At 54.5% G+C, this 15317-nt stretch overlaps 1 protein-coding gene across 2 annotated transcripts; it reads right to left on the bottom strand.

Annotated features, from left to right (window-relative positions):
• Window positions 1-242: 242 nt before the first annotated feature.
• Window positions 243-10560, bottom strand: Pin1 (peptidylprolyl cis/trans isomerase, NIMA-interacting 1). 2 transcript variants are annotated; one of them, XM_004865470.4, is made up of 5 exons: window positions 10432-10560; window positions 7754-7987; window positions 3379-3480; window positions 1487-1597; window positions 243-686 (listed from the first exon to the last, which is right to left on the bottom strand). In XM_004865470.4, exons 1-5 carry the CDS (start codon window positions 10487-10489, stop codon window positions 577-579), a joined length of 615 nt encoding a protein of 204 aa, XP_004865527.2. In that variant the 5' UTR covers window positions 10490-10560; the 3' UTR covers window positions 243-576. The 2 variants fall into 2 exon arrangements, with proteins under 2 accessions (XP_004865527.2, XP_004865528.2); XM_004865471.4 differs by lacking the exon at window positions 3379-3480 and having other exon boundaries at window positions 10432-10559.
• Between the last annotated feature and the right edge of the window lie 4757 nt (window positions 10561-15317).

The following is a 15317-nucleotide window of genomic DNA, read 5'->3' on the forward strand; positions in this document are numbered from 1 at the left end:
TATGTGGGGGGTGGCGCACAGCACCAGGGATGGAGCCAGGCTCTCCCCCCACCCCTGCATCTTTGCACACTGGTGGACGCCGCTGGGAAGAATCACCCCCAGGACCCCCAGGCCCAGAAGAAGGGAAGCTTGGGACAGGAGGACCAGGATTGTCACCCAGGCACCTGGGGTGGTGGCCCCTGAAACCCTCACAATGGTGCCCCCTTGCCTCACCAGGTAGAAATGAGACACAGGCCAGCAGAGCAGTGGTTCCAGGTTTAATGAGGAGCCAAAGGGCGCTGCTGCTTGGCTGCCAAACCTGGGCCTGCAGCCAGCCGGCCTGGGCACTGAGCAACCCTTGGCTTTTGTGACTGCATGTGGGCCCTGGTGTCCGCCTCTGGGCCCAGGGGCCACTGGCCACCCGCCATCCCCTGGGTCTGGGGGCCTCCCCACCCCACGGCTCTTCTGAACTCAAGGGGGTCTGGCGGGGCAGCCCCAACTTCGGGAGGTCAGAGTGGAGACCTCTCCACAAGCCCCTCCCTCAGCCTTTTGGGGACAATAAATACTGTGGCGGCGGCGGCGGGGGCACTGCCGCCCTCACTCCGTGCGCAGGATGATATGGATGCCTGAGTCCGTGAACACCGGGCCGCTCATCTCCCCTGTCCGCAGCGCAAACGAGGCATCTTCAAATGGCTTCTGCATCTGACCTGGGGACAGGAGGGACGAAGGGAGGCGTAAGCGTGGTTGGTGGCTGTGGCAGAGGCGGCAGATAGGGCTCCCGCCTGCGCCTGGCCAGCTCGTCTATCACTGAGTTTATGGCCCTGTCACCGGCTCTGCCGCACCTGGGGGCCGCAGGGCCATTAAGGAGGCCCCGGGAAGCTCGAGGACAGCATGAGGGATGGCGGCTGGGCGGCTGCACCAGTGCCACCTGTGCACTTGGAGGTGCGTTTTGGCGACGAACTCCTCTCCCTGGTCCCACCGGGGCCATCAACTGTCCCCTGGGCCTCCTTCCTGGCTCCCCTTCCACAGCAGCTGCCTGGCCCCAGCAGGTCCCAAGGATGGGGGTCGGGGAGAGCAGAGGGTCACCTTGGCTTCCCAATTTCCTCCACCCTGGCCAGACTTGCCTAAAGTCAGGGCGGCCCACCTGATCTGCCTCCTCCCACCCTTTCCCCATGTTTGAGGGTGCAGAGGCAGACTCTGGGGGACCCTGGAGCCCCCCATCAGGAGGAGACACCACTCCCAGGACAGGCCCACCCTGCTGGGCCCGTGATGGGGACATCAGTGCAGAGCCACACAGACCAAGACCTGCGGTGGGGGTGGGGGCAAAGGGAGAGGACTCTCCCCCCCTCCCAGCAGCCCTCAGCAGCGCCTCCTCCAAGCCCAGGGAGGGACCGTGCTGCCACCTGGTGGCCACTGGAGGCCATGCGGCAGGAAGCAGGGCAGACCGGGGGCTCCGCTCGCCCAGGGAGGCTACAGTGAGAGGCAGTGGTGTCCACTCCTTGCCCACCTCTGCTGAAGGCACCCAGGTCTCCCCTGGCCTTGGCCGAGCTGCAGTCGCTGAACTGTGAGGCCAGAGACTCAAAGTCCTCTTCTCCCGACTTGATCTTCTGGATGTAGCCTGCAGGAGGGACAAGGCAAGGAAGGCAGGGTAGGATGTGCGCACCTTGACCCCACGCTGCCCTCACAGCCACGCCCGTCTCCGTGGTCACTCTGTCCCAGACACACGTGTGTTCAGAGGAAACCGACCTCTGGTCCCCACAGGCCGTGGAGGGCAGGAGGCACGGGGAGTAGACCCCAGTGGCCTGGGTGGCAGGGACATGCATCAGGCCCGAGACCCAGCACCACAGGAGAGCAGCATGGTCCCCCCCCGACAGGCGAGTCAGGTGCAGGGGGACCCTGGGTGGATCGGCCCCGTGTGGCCCAAACCAGCCCCAAGGTCCAGGACCTGGGCGACTTGGGTTTGGGAGCGGCGTGCGGGAGAGCTGTGCGTGTGCACGCGAGTGTGAGTGACTGTAACCGTGCACGCAGGGATCAGATGGGGGGAGCCGCCAGCGCCTTCCCAAGTCCACTCAGCCCCCGAGGTGGACAGGAGACTGTAACCAGACCCAGGCCAGCCACCCTGTCCTGCCACACCCCCCGACAGTGTCCCTGCCATCCCCTCTCGCCACGTGAGCGCGGCTGACACCCTCCTGACACCTCACCCACTGCTCCTGTGACCTGCATGGGGTCTCAACATGCCTGCTGGGTGTAGAGGTCAGGGACACAGCCAGCAGTCACCTGTGTGAGCCTTGCAGGGACACTGCTGGGTGACCTGACCAGTGCTTCCAGCCTGGTCAGCCCCTTGGCGTCTGCCTGACCCCAAGCTGATCCCAACTGCCCAGGGGCCCCTGGCCTCAGTCTCCTGCCAGGAGTCAATGCCACCATGATCCACCTGAAACCACGAGAGATCCAGCTGGTGCTGCCGCACAGGCACCTGGGCACACATGGCTCCTCCACCAGTGACTGACCTGGACCAGGCATGCCTGGGTCACCCCTCCCGCTCTCTCTCTCCCTGGACTTCTGGGTACCTATGGGGGCTCTGCCATGCAGCTCCAGGTTCCCTACCTGTGCCTTCTATGTGGGCCAGTGACCAGCTGAGGACACCTGACCTACAGCACCCCAGGCCACCTACTGCCTCGGAAAACAAACCATGACGTGCTGCCCTGGCCTGCCAGGGCTGTGGGATCCCTGACAGTGGACAGCCTGGTGTTCTCACACACCACAGTGTGCACAACACCCCTTAGCTCACAGGGCTCTGACCGGCCTGCTCTTAGAAGACATTCCGCTTTGGCGGGAACCTGAAGCGGTATTAAAAACTTTCTTCACCAGGTGTGGTAGTGCACACTTGTAATTCTGGCACTCTAGGAAGTGAGGCAGGAAGATCACAAGTTCCCAGGCAGCTCGGGCAACTTAGTGAGACTCTCAAAATAAAATATACAATAGCAGGGCATGATACTGCACGCCTGTAATGTTAGCACGTGGGAGGCTGAAGCAGCAGGATCACCATGAGTTCCAGGCCACCCTGGGCTACATAGCGAGTTCAAGAACAGCCTGCACTACAAACCAAGACCCTGTCTCAAAAAAAAAAAAAAAAAAGTTCAATGCCAGGGCCGGGGATTTAGCTCAGTGGTTCTGCCACCTGCCTCATAAGTGCAAAGTCCCAAGTTCGATCCCCGGTACCAAAAAAAAAAAAAAAGAAGTTCAATGGGCTGCATTGTGAGACCATCTCAAAAAGAAAAAAAAACAAAACAGTAAAAGACACCAAAGCTCCTTCCTATTCTCTCTGCACGGGTGCTGAGGAAGGCCATGTGAGGACACCGTGAGACAGTGGCTTTCTTTGAGCAGGTAGAGAGGTCTCACCGGGAACCTGATCTTGGGCTTCGGCCTTCAGAACTGTGACTGTCCGGGCGCCCCTCCGTCTGTGTGTTTTGTGACCACTGCTGAGCTCACAGACCACGACCACTAAGGAGAGGGAGGAAAAAAACAGGGTGGGCCCTGGCCCTGAGAAGGCTGAGAGACAAACTCCCTGCCTACCCCAGTGGATCCAGAGGCTGCTTCCGGACCCCAGGGCAGGGCAGGGTCTGGTCAGGGAAGGGGGTGACGGGTCCAGGTCTGCCACCCCTAATGGCCCAGGACCCACAGGAGGGCCCAGACACCCTGCCTGAGGCAAGTAGGCCGAGGGGTGGCACTGACCTCGGGGATGCCAGTCAGAGGAGCCCACAGACCCGCGTGCCTGGGTAAGGGACTATGAGGATGGTAGGTCACACCCTGGGCCCAGGCCCGGGCCCGCCTCCTTCATCAAGGACACTGGCAGACCCGCAGGGCTCAGGTTCCTGACAGCCGGCCAGCTGCTGCAGAGGAGCTTCCGCAGAAAGCAGGCAGCGCTGGTTTGTGCAGGCGGCCGGTCCCCTCGGGGCACGGCGAGGGCTCTACACGGGCACTGGTGACACGTGCCCCCATGGCCTGCCAGCTGGGGCAGGTGCTGCCCGAATCATCATTTCCTGATCACCTGGACGGAGCCCAGAAGGGGAGAAAACAAGCCTGGCCCTCAGCACGCTGACCTGGCAGGGATGTCCTGGCCAGGCCACCTCGCTGTCCTCCTGATGGCCTGTGGGACTCGGACAGGGAGCCCTGGCCCAAGGTCACCAGGGCTCTGCGGCTGGGCCTGCCAGGCCTCCCATGTCCCTGCCCAGGTCTCCCAGCAGGGTCTTCGGGTAGCAGCAGAGATGCCCCACCTCAGTGTCCCTGCCACCCACAGCCAGCGGACCAGGGTGAAAGCACTGCCATGTGGAGAGTGAGTGCCAGCCACTGCGCCCACTGTCCTCGATCTTCACGGGCTCCCTGTGCCCGCTCTACAGATGCAGTTACCACAGCTCAGAATGAGGGAGGCCACGTGCATGGCCTTGTGCGACCCCAGAGGAGCCCTGCCATCTAACCTTACGTTACCTTCTCCTGAACACTCCTTCCTGCCCGCTTCACCCATGCTCACGTCCCCTGATTCTGCCTTCTCCATCTCTCTGGAACCTGCTCCCCACTTCTACCCCATGCTACCCCCGAGTTCAAGTCACGGCGCCTCAGGGTGCACTTACTCCCAGGGCTTCCGTGTGCCCCGAACAGGCTGGGGGACTGCACTGACATTCCCGGTCTGTGTCCACTTAAGGTGGGGCCAAGGCCTGCTGGGAGCACCCCCAGGCCCCCTGCAGGCTCAGCCCCACCAGCCACACACCTGTCCCTCCCAGATTCGGGAAGACCCCTCACCTGCCTGGGCCAGACCTGGGCCCCCTCGCCGTCCCCACCTGCCTCAGCCGCCAGATGTCTCGCACAGATCACCCCATCACCCCATTTATCCTCCCTGGCCCGGCTGCCCTAACCAAGCCTTTGCCACGTCCCTCTCACGCCTCGTCTCTTCCTGGCCCCTCTGGTGGAGACGACTCCTCCTGAACTCCATCTCCAGACACCCACTTCCTCCTGCTTGCTCCAGAGGCCTCAGAACGGAGACTTCGAGAGCTGGGAGGGTTAGGGTCATCTCACGCTTCCTCCCACCCACTTCCTCCTCTCCCCCTGGGGCAGCAGGCCCGTCACCATCACCCGCTCTGGGCTCTGAGCCTTCCAGGCACGTGCACATCCCAGCCACCCAGGTGTCTCTAGCAGGCCCATCTCCGGGTCCCTCGTGGCCATGTGCTTCCTGCTGCCACTCCCTGCCACCCCTCACACCCAGGGCCCTCCTCCCTCCCTCTGGTATTGAAGATCACACCCAAGGCCTCACACACCTAGGCAAGGGCCCTACCAGCTGAGCTACATCACAAGCCCTTTTGATTTTGTGTTTTGAGACATGGTCTTGCTAAGTTGCCCAGGCTGGCCTTGAACTCTTGATCCTCCTGCCTCAGCCTCCTGAGCAGCTGAGATTACAGGTGTGCACCACCATGGCTGCCTCAGTATCTTCCTCTAACACGACAAAGGAAGCCAGTAAGTGGTACTTACAGTGCCAGACGCCATCTGGATGGGGGTGCGGGTGTGTGTGTGTGTGTGTGTATGGGTGTGTGTGTTCCTGTCTGTAACATCTTACAGGCGAGGTCTGCACCCAATGATGTAACAGCAAAACAATAGCCAATGCTGACCAAGAATGCACTCCTGGCCAGGACCCGTGCTAATAACAACATCACAGTGAAGGTCAGCAATTATAACTCGTACCAGATGCTCCATGCTGTCGTTTATGCTACGCTCCCCATTCCCCTAGGAGCCAGGTCCTATTACTCTTGAACCAGTTGAAAAGAACTGAGGCTCAGAGAATGTTAAGTCACTTGCCCAAGGCCACCAAGCCAGGACCTGCCAGAGCACACACTGGGTGTGCACGGTAGGAGCAGCTGGGTAGGGATCTGGGGTTCCTGATGGGAGAGGCTGGGAGGAGGAAACCACATTCGACACAGCAGCACTGTCTGACAGGACTCTGAAACAATGGAAACATTTCCCAACCCCACTGTTCAAGATGGTAGCTGTCACCAGATGTGACTTCTAAACAACTAAGGAATGACCAGTGTGACTCGTGGACCACTTCTTAATTTCCTCTTATTTTAATTAGTGTAAATGGAGGTAGCTGGACATGGTGGTGCACACCTGTAGTCCCAGCTCTCAGGAGGCTGAGGCAGGAGGACTGCTGTGAGTTTGAGCCCAGCCTGGACTTCATAGTGAGTTCAAAGCCAGCCTGAACTACACAGTGGGATGCTGTCTCAAAAGAACCAAGGAAAAGCAAAACAATTAGTCAATCAATCAATAAATATATAAATGGAAGTAAACACATGTAGGTAGCAGCAGTCATACAGACAGCTCTGGACCAGGGTTGTACCAACTACTGCCTGAAGGCCAAATTCTGCTTAGTTGTTTTTGTTTTGCAGTTCTAAGAGAATTGAGCCCAGGGATGCTCTACCCTTGAGCTATATTCTCAGACCTTTATATTTATTTAGAGACAAGGTCTTCCTAAGTTGCCCAGGCTAGGCTCAAACTCATGAGCCTCCTGCCTCAGCCTCTGGAATAGCTGGAATGACAGGCATGCACTCCTGCACTCAGCCCTGCCTCATTTTTTTCAGTACCAGGGATTGAACTCAGAACCTTGCTCTTGCGAGGCAGGGGCAACACCACTGAGCTAAATCACCTGCCTCATTTTATAAATTTTATAAATTTAGTCCTCACTTTGGCAGCACATATACTAAATTTTATAAATTTATAAAGTTGGGGCCAGGGATTTAGCTCAGTGGTTCTGCCGCCTGCCTCGCAAGCGCAAGGACCCAAGTTCAATTCCTGGTACCAAAAAAACAAAAAACAGATAAATTTATAAAGTTTCACTGACACCCGGTGGCCATGATCCATGTGTTTACGTCTTGCCTGCTTCAGAGTTCCAGGGCAGAGCTGACGGAGGTTGTGTTGCCCACCAGACCTAAAACAGATGCCATCTGGCCTTAAAGAAAAAAGGGGGCCACCCCTGCTCTAGATCCTAGGCCAGTGCTGGCGAACCTTTTAGAGAGGAATGCCAAAGTGCAACCCAAAACGTGCTCATTTATCCCAAAGTGCCAACCCTGGAATTAAATACTGAATACTGAGGTCTTAGTTTAGAAAAAACAAGATGTGTTAACTTCTTCTGTCTTAAAAGAAAAACAAACACCAGCGTGCCATAAGTTCGCCACCACTGTCCTAGGGGAACAGAAGGAGCAGGGCTCAGCCCCCTCCCGGGGGCACACCTGACTCTGACTTGTCAGCTCTGCTGCCTGGTCCATTCTTGTCCTTCTCTGTGCTCCCTCCAGCTCCTCTACCTCCCTGTCTCCCAGGCCCTCGGTGACAGCACCTCTGAGAACAGCCCAGCTGCCTGAGTACCACACACTGCCTCACCTCCCCCAACGTCATGGGAGCCCTTGAGGCAGGGGACCGTGATGCCCATTTTCTAGAGGAGAAAACTGAGTCTCAGGGAGGTGACATGCATCCCCGAGGTCCCAGGGCTCACAAGGCACTGCTGCTGTGCATACCCAGGTGTGCGGGGGTCCTCTGCCCCTTCCCGGCTCACTCTCAAAGGCGATATGAACAGGAGAGAGAGGTGGCTGTTTGGGGCAGGCTTGTGCCACACACAGGCACTTCTCTGTTGGCCACTGCCACTCGTGACAGTTGAGTGGGCTGTGGTGGATGCAGGACCCGGTGTGACTTCTGCATGGCCCCTCCCGAGACCCTGTCCCCTACCTGCCCTGCTCACCATTGATCAGTTCCAAGGCCTCCTCCTTGGTCCGGGTGATCTTCTCCTGCCGCCAGGATGAGGGCCGCCGGGACTGGCTGTGCTTGACGAGCAGGTGTGAGCAGCGGACCCTGGCAGGCTCCCCCTGCCCATTTTTATTGCCGCCGCCGCCACCACCACCGCCACCACCGCCAGTGCCGCTGGGCCGCTCCCACTGGCTGGCATTGGTGATGTGGTTGAAGTAGTACACGCGGCCTGCGGGGGAGGCAATGGAGGTTCAGCAGGGGCCGGGACAGAGGACCACAGTAAGGGATTGGCTTGGGAGGTCTTCATTCAGCCACAGGATCCTGAGCCCCGGCCTCCCTGCCCTTATATAGCTACAGTTCTAGGTGGAGCCAGACAGGCGGTAAACAAAAACAACCAAGAGGACCAGATAACTTCTGTGGCTGTGGGAGAACAACCACAAGGAAGGGAAGAGAAGAAGGGAAGAGGAACAGGAAGAGGCAAGAACTCAGCAGCCAGGCTGCCCCGGGATTTGCATCTGGCTCAGTCACTTTCTGCAGGATCTAACTTCCCTGGGCCTCAGTTTTCTTATCTGTAAAATGGAGAGAACAGTACCTGCCCGGAGGGCTGCTGAGAGGACTGAGTCCACAGGTCTGTAAAATGCTTACCACCCAGCCTGGCACACATTGTGTGGGACAGGTTTTTAGAAATCTTTTCTTGAGGTACTAGGGATCAAACTCAAGGGCTCTAAATTGAGCTACAACCTCAGTCCTTTGCTTAAAAAACAATTTTTGAGGCAGGCTCTAAGTTGTTAAATTGCCCAAGTTGGGCTCACAGTTGCCTCAGATTACAGGCATGGGCCACCACAACCACATCTGGCTTTTCTTTCTTTCTTTTTTTTTTTTTAAGAGACAAGGACTTGCTATGTTATCCTAAGTGGCCTTGAACTTGGCTCAAGGGCTCCTCCCACCTCAGCCTCCTGAGTAGCTGGGATGATAAGTGTGCACCACCAGCCAGGCACACCCATTTCTTTTTCTCTTGTTTTTTTTTTCTTTTTAAACACGGTACTGGGGATCAAAACCAGGGCCTTGTGAATGCTAGGCAAGCACTCTACCACTGAAGGCCAACTGTGACAGCTTTTATTATCTCCATTATACAGAAGACAAAACTGAGGCCTCAACTTCTGCATCTCTGGTAACAGCTGTAATGGGCAACAATTGCTGTGCATTTACTCTGTGCTCCTTAGGAAGTCAGGGACCAACTCAGTTGTGCCACACCCAAAAGCTCTGCTCTTGACCCCTACCCGGCGTCCTGTGTTGCAGAGCTAGGAAGCAGTATTGCTGGAGGCCTGGTATCCCCCAGGCAGTGAGAAGCATACAGGAAGCTTGAAGAACCCTGAAGATTCTGTGTATCATTCCAAGAGCTGAGAGGCTGGGCTGCATCGGGGACCTAGCACCATGAAGGTGTGGGTGTCACCCATGAAGAAACTGCTAGGTTCCTGTGAGCAGAAAATGCCCCCAGAGCTTTGCAGTGTCAGGGTTATGTTGAAGGTCACAGTTACAGTTCAGGCCTGGGGCAGGTTAGGCAAATGCATGGATTCTGGGAGCAAATCCTGCTGAGCCACTGAATCTAGAGCCTCAGCAACGGGCTCCATCTCCCTGAACCTCAGTTTTCTCATCTGCAAAATGAGAGCCCTGCCGGGGATTCAGCTCAGTTGTTCTGCCGCCTGACTCAAAAGCACAAGGTCCTGAGTTCGATCCCCCGTACAAAAAAAAAAAAAAAAAAAAAAAATGATGAGAGCCCAGAGAATAAGGACATCAATACTCATGGTGCTGACGGAAACAGTCAATGTATGAAGCAGTGGGCGCTCAGTAAAAATGAATTATTACTGCGACTATGATAACTATGGGTTGTGGAGGAGGCAGCAGAATGACCCTGGATCTACCCAAAGATGCCGGGCCTGCTTCTCAGGCATTGGTAGGGACACAGGGGAAAAGGCCTCAACTCTTGAAACTGCCTGATTATGGATGAATTCCTTCAGTGTCCTGGCCTCAGATTTTCCTCACCTGTAAGATGATAGTAGTAACTACTGCACAAGAACTGTGGCACTTCAGAGAGAGAGAGAGAGAGAACTTACACTTAAAGTGCATGGCACGACGCTGGGAACGATATAAACGTGCACGGTCATTATGGGGCAAACCTCTGTATCAGACTCCAAGCACAGGGGCCGACCTCAGAATATCACCTCGGATATCGCAGACTCAGTAGTAAGGGTGTCAGCCGGGTTTAAGTTGTGGGCACCAGCCCACACCAGCCGATCGCAGGGTATTGTGGTGTCCTCCTCCCAGGTCCTCCCCCGCCCCCCCTCCCGCCCCAGCGGAGTGCAGAATTCCCCAGGACATCAGGTGCATTAGGCCAAGAGATATCAGCATGCCCTGGGGGAGTGCTGCAGTTTCTCAGCCCCTAACTCAACCCGCCCCTGTCTCAGTTTCCTCGGGTCCCGGCTCCTGGGGATCACAGCCCGCACAGGGCGGGCCGGAGCTGCTACCCTGGGTACAACGTGCAAGAGCCAAGAGGCCACGAGAGAAAGGCGGCCGTGGCGCCGTGTCCCAGGTGAGAGTTCGAGCACTACTTCCTGGGCTCGCGCAGCCCCGCCCCAGCCCCAGCCCCAGCCCCAGCCCCGACCCCCGCGGCACCTGAGCTGCGGCTCATGCGCTTCTCCCAGCCGGATGGTAGCTTCTCCTCGTCCGCCATCTTCCCTCCTGCCGCAGCACCCGTTCCGCCTCCGCCGCACCGCCTGTCGCTTTTGCCCGCCCACCGCCTCTGCCGATTGGCTCATTGTGCCCCTCCCCGGGGCCTGGAGGCGACGCTTATTTGATACCTCAACAATCCCAGTTGCTTCTCTGGCTTTCTACTGGGGAGAAGCGAGGGTAGGCGGAACCACCCACGGTTTACCTGGGCCCCGCCCCTGGTCGGCCTCACCCCGGCCCCGCCTCTCCCCTCTGCCCGGCTCCTAAATGGTGAGCTAGGGACCCGAGCCCGCCCTTTTCAACGCCCTTTGACGAGCGCCAAAAAAGTCCCGACCCCTTCTTGTCGCTCTACACTGCAGAGCTCATCCGGGTAGGATAAAGCTGATTAATTTGACTGTTGCAGCAGTGACCCCCGCCCTCTTGAGGAGTTCCCGGAGGCCTGCAAGCCCCCTTGCTGAAGCTTATGGCTAGCGGGGAGGTAACGGCAGCCGACGAAGTACTTAGAAAGGACGTTACACCCGTTGCTGTTGCCATAGTAACGCAGTTGTCTTGGTGATAAGTAGCTGAGGTCCCAAAGCCTAAATTTGGCTCCTCCATCCTCCCTCTTCCCACTTGTTTTCTCCAGATGTCCAAAGCTAACCCACCCTTTTAAAAAATTTTTGCAAGGGTAACCATTTACCCATGCTACTGACCCAAACACTTCCCATGTCTTTTGGAACCTATTTCAACCTACTCCCTCAATCGGGCTTGTCCCGGGTAACTAATGGGTGATGGCACTGCCAATCAGAGGACACAGGAGGAGACGCGGGTGGGAGAAGAATGAGTTCAGTTTGAACCAATTTAAATTCTGTAGAGTCCGTGGGACACTGAAGAGTCTGGGCAGCCAGAGCTGGGTAACTGTGGGCTGCAGAGATACAAGAGTCAGAGACACCGGCGGGGAAAAAGTCTGATTACATGGGCCTTTATGTGACTGTTAGAAAGAATGGGGCTCGGGGACACGAACCCATGGGAGCAGGACTGGACACAGGATGTGTTGGGTTCCGTGCACCCTAACACCAGACTGCCTTGGTTCAAAGCCCCGCTCTTCCACTTGCTATGACCCTGAACAAATTATTGCACGTCTGCCCTTCAGCTTCTGCGGCTGCAGAGTAGAGATAAGCAATAATACCTAGCTCTTCCATTTGATGTGAAGATTCAATGAGCTACCATATAAAACACTCAGAAGAGTGCCTGGTATTTGCTGAAAAAAAACCACACACACACACACACACACAAACCCGATCATAGGACTGCATAGCAATTATAGTATTATGAAAGCAAAGCAAAATCAAAGGTTAATAAAACTAATTTAAAAGAGTGAATAAATCATTTATAGAAAGATAACAATTATAAAGCAAGGGTAGGGGGCCAGGGATTTAGCTCAGTGGCACCATGCCTGCCTCCAAAGTGCAAGGTCCTGATTTCAATTCCTGTTATAAAAAAAAATCTAGGAATGTGGCTCAGTGTGTGCAGAGCCCTGGATTCAATTCCCAATACCTCAAAAAAAAAAAAAAAAAAAGCATAAATATGTAAGCTGCTAAACAGCAGTACTGTAGTATGTATATTTATTTCAATTGTGTTAAAACTACGTAGGTTTATATCACAGAAAATTTCTGGCTGTAGCCAGGCATGGTGGCACATGGTTATAACCCCAGCCTTGAGGGAGGCTGAGACAGGAAGATGACAAGCTCAAGTCCAGCCTGGGGAATTTAGCAAGACCCTATCTCAAAATAAAAAATAAAAAGGGCTGGGGATATAGCTCAATGGTAGAGGGTCCCTGGGTTCACTCTTCAGTACTAAAAAAAAAAAAAAATCTAGATTCATTAAAGTATGTTAATGACCAGCGATGCTGATGCTGGAAAGGAACAATTTCCAACTCAGGGCAGGATTGCAGAAGCAGTTTTCATAGACTTCCCCTACCTCCCCTTATGTCAGCATTTTGCTAACAGAACGGGACTGGAGGTATGGATCCTGGGTTCCATCTCCAGCACTACACATACATTAAAAAAAAAAATCAAACATGTAATATAAGAGATTCTGAAGTTTGTTCCCCAGGGGACATTTGGCAATGTCTCAAGACATTTTTTGGTTATCACACTGGGGAGAGAGGGACATGCTATTGGCATTAAATGGGCAGAGGCCCTGGATGCTGCTAAACATCCTTCAATGCACAGAACAGTCCCCAAACGAATTAGCCCTCAAAGTATCTCCACTGCCAATGCTGAGGGACCATGCCATTGAACAATGATCACACATAAGAAATCAGCACAGGTACAATACTATTAACTACTAAACTTCAGACTTTTTAGTTCCTCCATTTTCCAAACTTTTTTTTTTTTTGAGACAGGGTCTCCCTATGTAGTCCAGACTGGTGTTGAACTTGCGATTCTCCTGCCTCAGCCTCCTGAGTGCTGGGATCACAGCCATGTGACACCACACCTGGAAGCCTATGTGTGGAGAAGGATACGGCAGAGACTGTGCATGCTCCTCAGTGCATGGTACCAGGTGGTAGATGATGCTGAAACGCGTTACTGGTTCTATTAAGGTCTCTACTGCTGCCTAACAAACCACCCCACAGCCTAGTGGGTCAACATTTATCTCAGTTTTCTGTGAATCCAGGCACACTTTAGCTGTATCGGCAGGGGTGGCTGTGTCTTCATTTGAAGGCTTAACTGTGGCAGGATCAGCCTCCAAGCTAGCCCATGGGGTTGCTGACAGGATGCAGTTGCTACAGATGCTGCACTAAGGGCTGAGATCCTCATGGGGTACGGCAGACACTAAGGCAGCTGGACAGGGCAGAACAAGGGAGAAAGCAAGAGCAAGACAGAGCCACAGGCTCTCTGCAAACCATTCCCCAAGTAACAGTCCATCCTTTCCAGTATTCTACTCACTGAAACTTAGGTCTGGCCCAGGCCTGAGGCAGGAGGGCTGGGGGTGTAGCTTAGTGCTAGAGTGCTTGCTGGCATGTGTGAGGCCCAGGGTTGGCCGTGCAGCACTGAAAAAAAGAAAACAAAACAAAACAAAAACAAAAACCCTCCACTGCCCCCCCCCCTTGGTACCAGAGATCAAACTCGGGACCTTGCGCTTTCAAGGCAGGCACTGGAACCACTGACCTAAATCCCTGGCCCTCCACTGTCCTTTTATATATTAAAAAAAAGCAATAAAAATACTAATTACAGGGCTGGGTGTGATGATGGCCCATGCCTGTCATCCCAGCACCTGGGAGGCTAAGGCAGGAGGATCACTATGAGTTAGAGGTCAGCCCGGGCTACATATGAGTTCAAGGCCAGCCTGAAATACAAAGTGAGACCTTGTCTTGAAAATCCAAAAAGAAAACAAAATAAGCTAATAGAAATACTAATTAAAAAGAATGAGACAGATAATTTATGAGAAAATAATCAAGACATAAAAGCACAAGATAGCAAGCTACTGAACAGTAATGAATTACAGAGGTATAAATTGTTCCTTTTTTGTTTGTTTGTTTTGGGTTTTTCTGACAGGGTCTCACCATGTGGTTCAGGCTGGCCTTGAACGCACTATGTAGCCCAGGCTGGCTTTGAACTCACAGTTGATCCTCCTGCCTCTGCCTCCTGAGTGCTGGGATCACAGGCATGCGCCCCCACGCCAGGCTAACTATGCTTTTTGTATAATAACCCTAGGTTGCTATTTCAGACAATTCCTAATTTACCCAAATATGTTAATGACTGTCACTGGCAGGAGGTGTGGTGTAAGAAATAATAAACTTTTTTTTTTTTGTACCGGGGATCAAACTGGGGTCCTTTTGCTTGCACGGCAGGTGGTGGAACCACTGACCTAAATCCCTGGCCCAAGAAACAGGCATGCTAGCCGAGTGCTATATACCACTGAGCTACCACACCCCACCCTAGCCCCTAACACAGTCTTATTTATTTACTTTTGTTTTGTTTTTTTCCCCGGTATCGGGGATCCAACTCAGGACCTTGTGCTTGCGAGGCAGGCACGGTGCCACTGAATTCCTGGCCCTTTATTTACTTTTGAGATAGGGTCTCACTATATAGTCCAGGCTGGCCTCGAACTCCGGCAATCCTCTTGCCTCAGCCTTCAGAGTGCTGGGATCACAGGCGTGCACCATGCCTGGTAATAGTCATCTTTTAAAAACAAAATTGAAGTTTAAAAGCATTGAAACAGGAGAGACCTCAGGAGAGAAAACAGGGTAGAGAAGGGCTTTATCTGTATCCTATACACTTCTATGCTGATGTGAAATTAAGGAATCACATTGTTAAACCTATCATGTAAATAAAAAATTGCTTGCTTTCAAAGGGACAGTTAAGGGGGAGACAGCTTAAGAGTAGGAACAGCAAGGGTATTGAGAGAGACATCTATGGCATGTTAGGAGGAAGAGGAAGTCCTGAAGACAGGAGGACACCACAGCCTGGGGAGGGAGGTGACCACGAGACCCAACAGAGCCACCCCCAAAGTGCCACAGGGCAGCGGCATCCCAGGCGGCAAAGGGTCCACTGCCCAGGAGAGGCGTGTGCAAGTGGGTGCCACTTGGGAAGGGGAGCAGGGATGACATGAACATGACGGGGGCTCCATGGGGTGGGAGACAGGCTCGGGGATGAGACCGGCTCAGGTCCTCTCTGGATCTGAGGGCTCGGCCAAAGTCAACCCGGGATCTGTGACCAGGGCAGGGGGGCATTTGGCCTCCTGCCTATTCATACCTAGAGAAGCTGGAGATAAGTAAGGCATGTGTGCTGCATGCTGCTGTTTCCATGGAGATCTCTCACTAGCATGGGGTACCATCACAGCATCCT

This window comes from Heterocephalus glaber, unplaced genomic scaffold, assembly GCF_053883595.1.
Source record: "Heterocephalus glaber isolate CG9 unplaced genomic scaffold, H.glaber_assembly_v1.0 deba00001760, whole genome shotgun sequence".
Lineage (NCBI taxonomy): Eukaryota > Metazoa > Chordata > Mammalia > Rodentia > Bathyergidae > Heterocephalus > Heterocephalus glaber.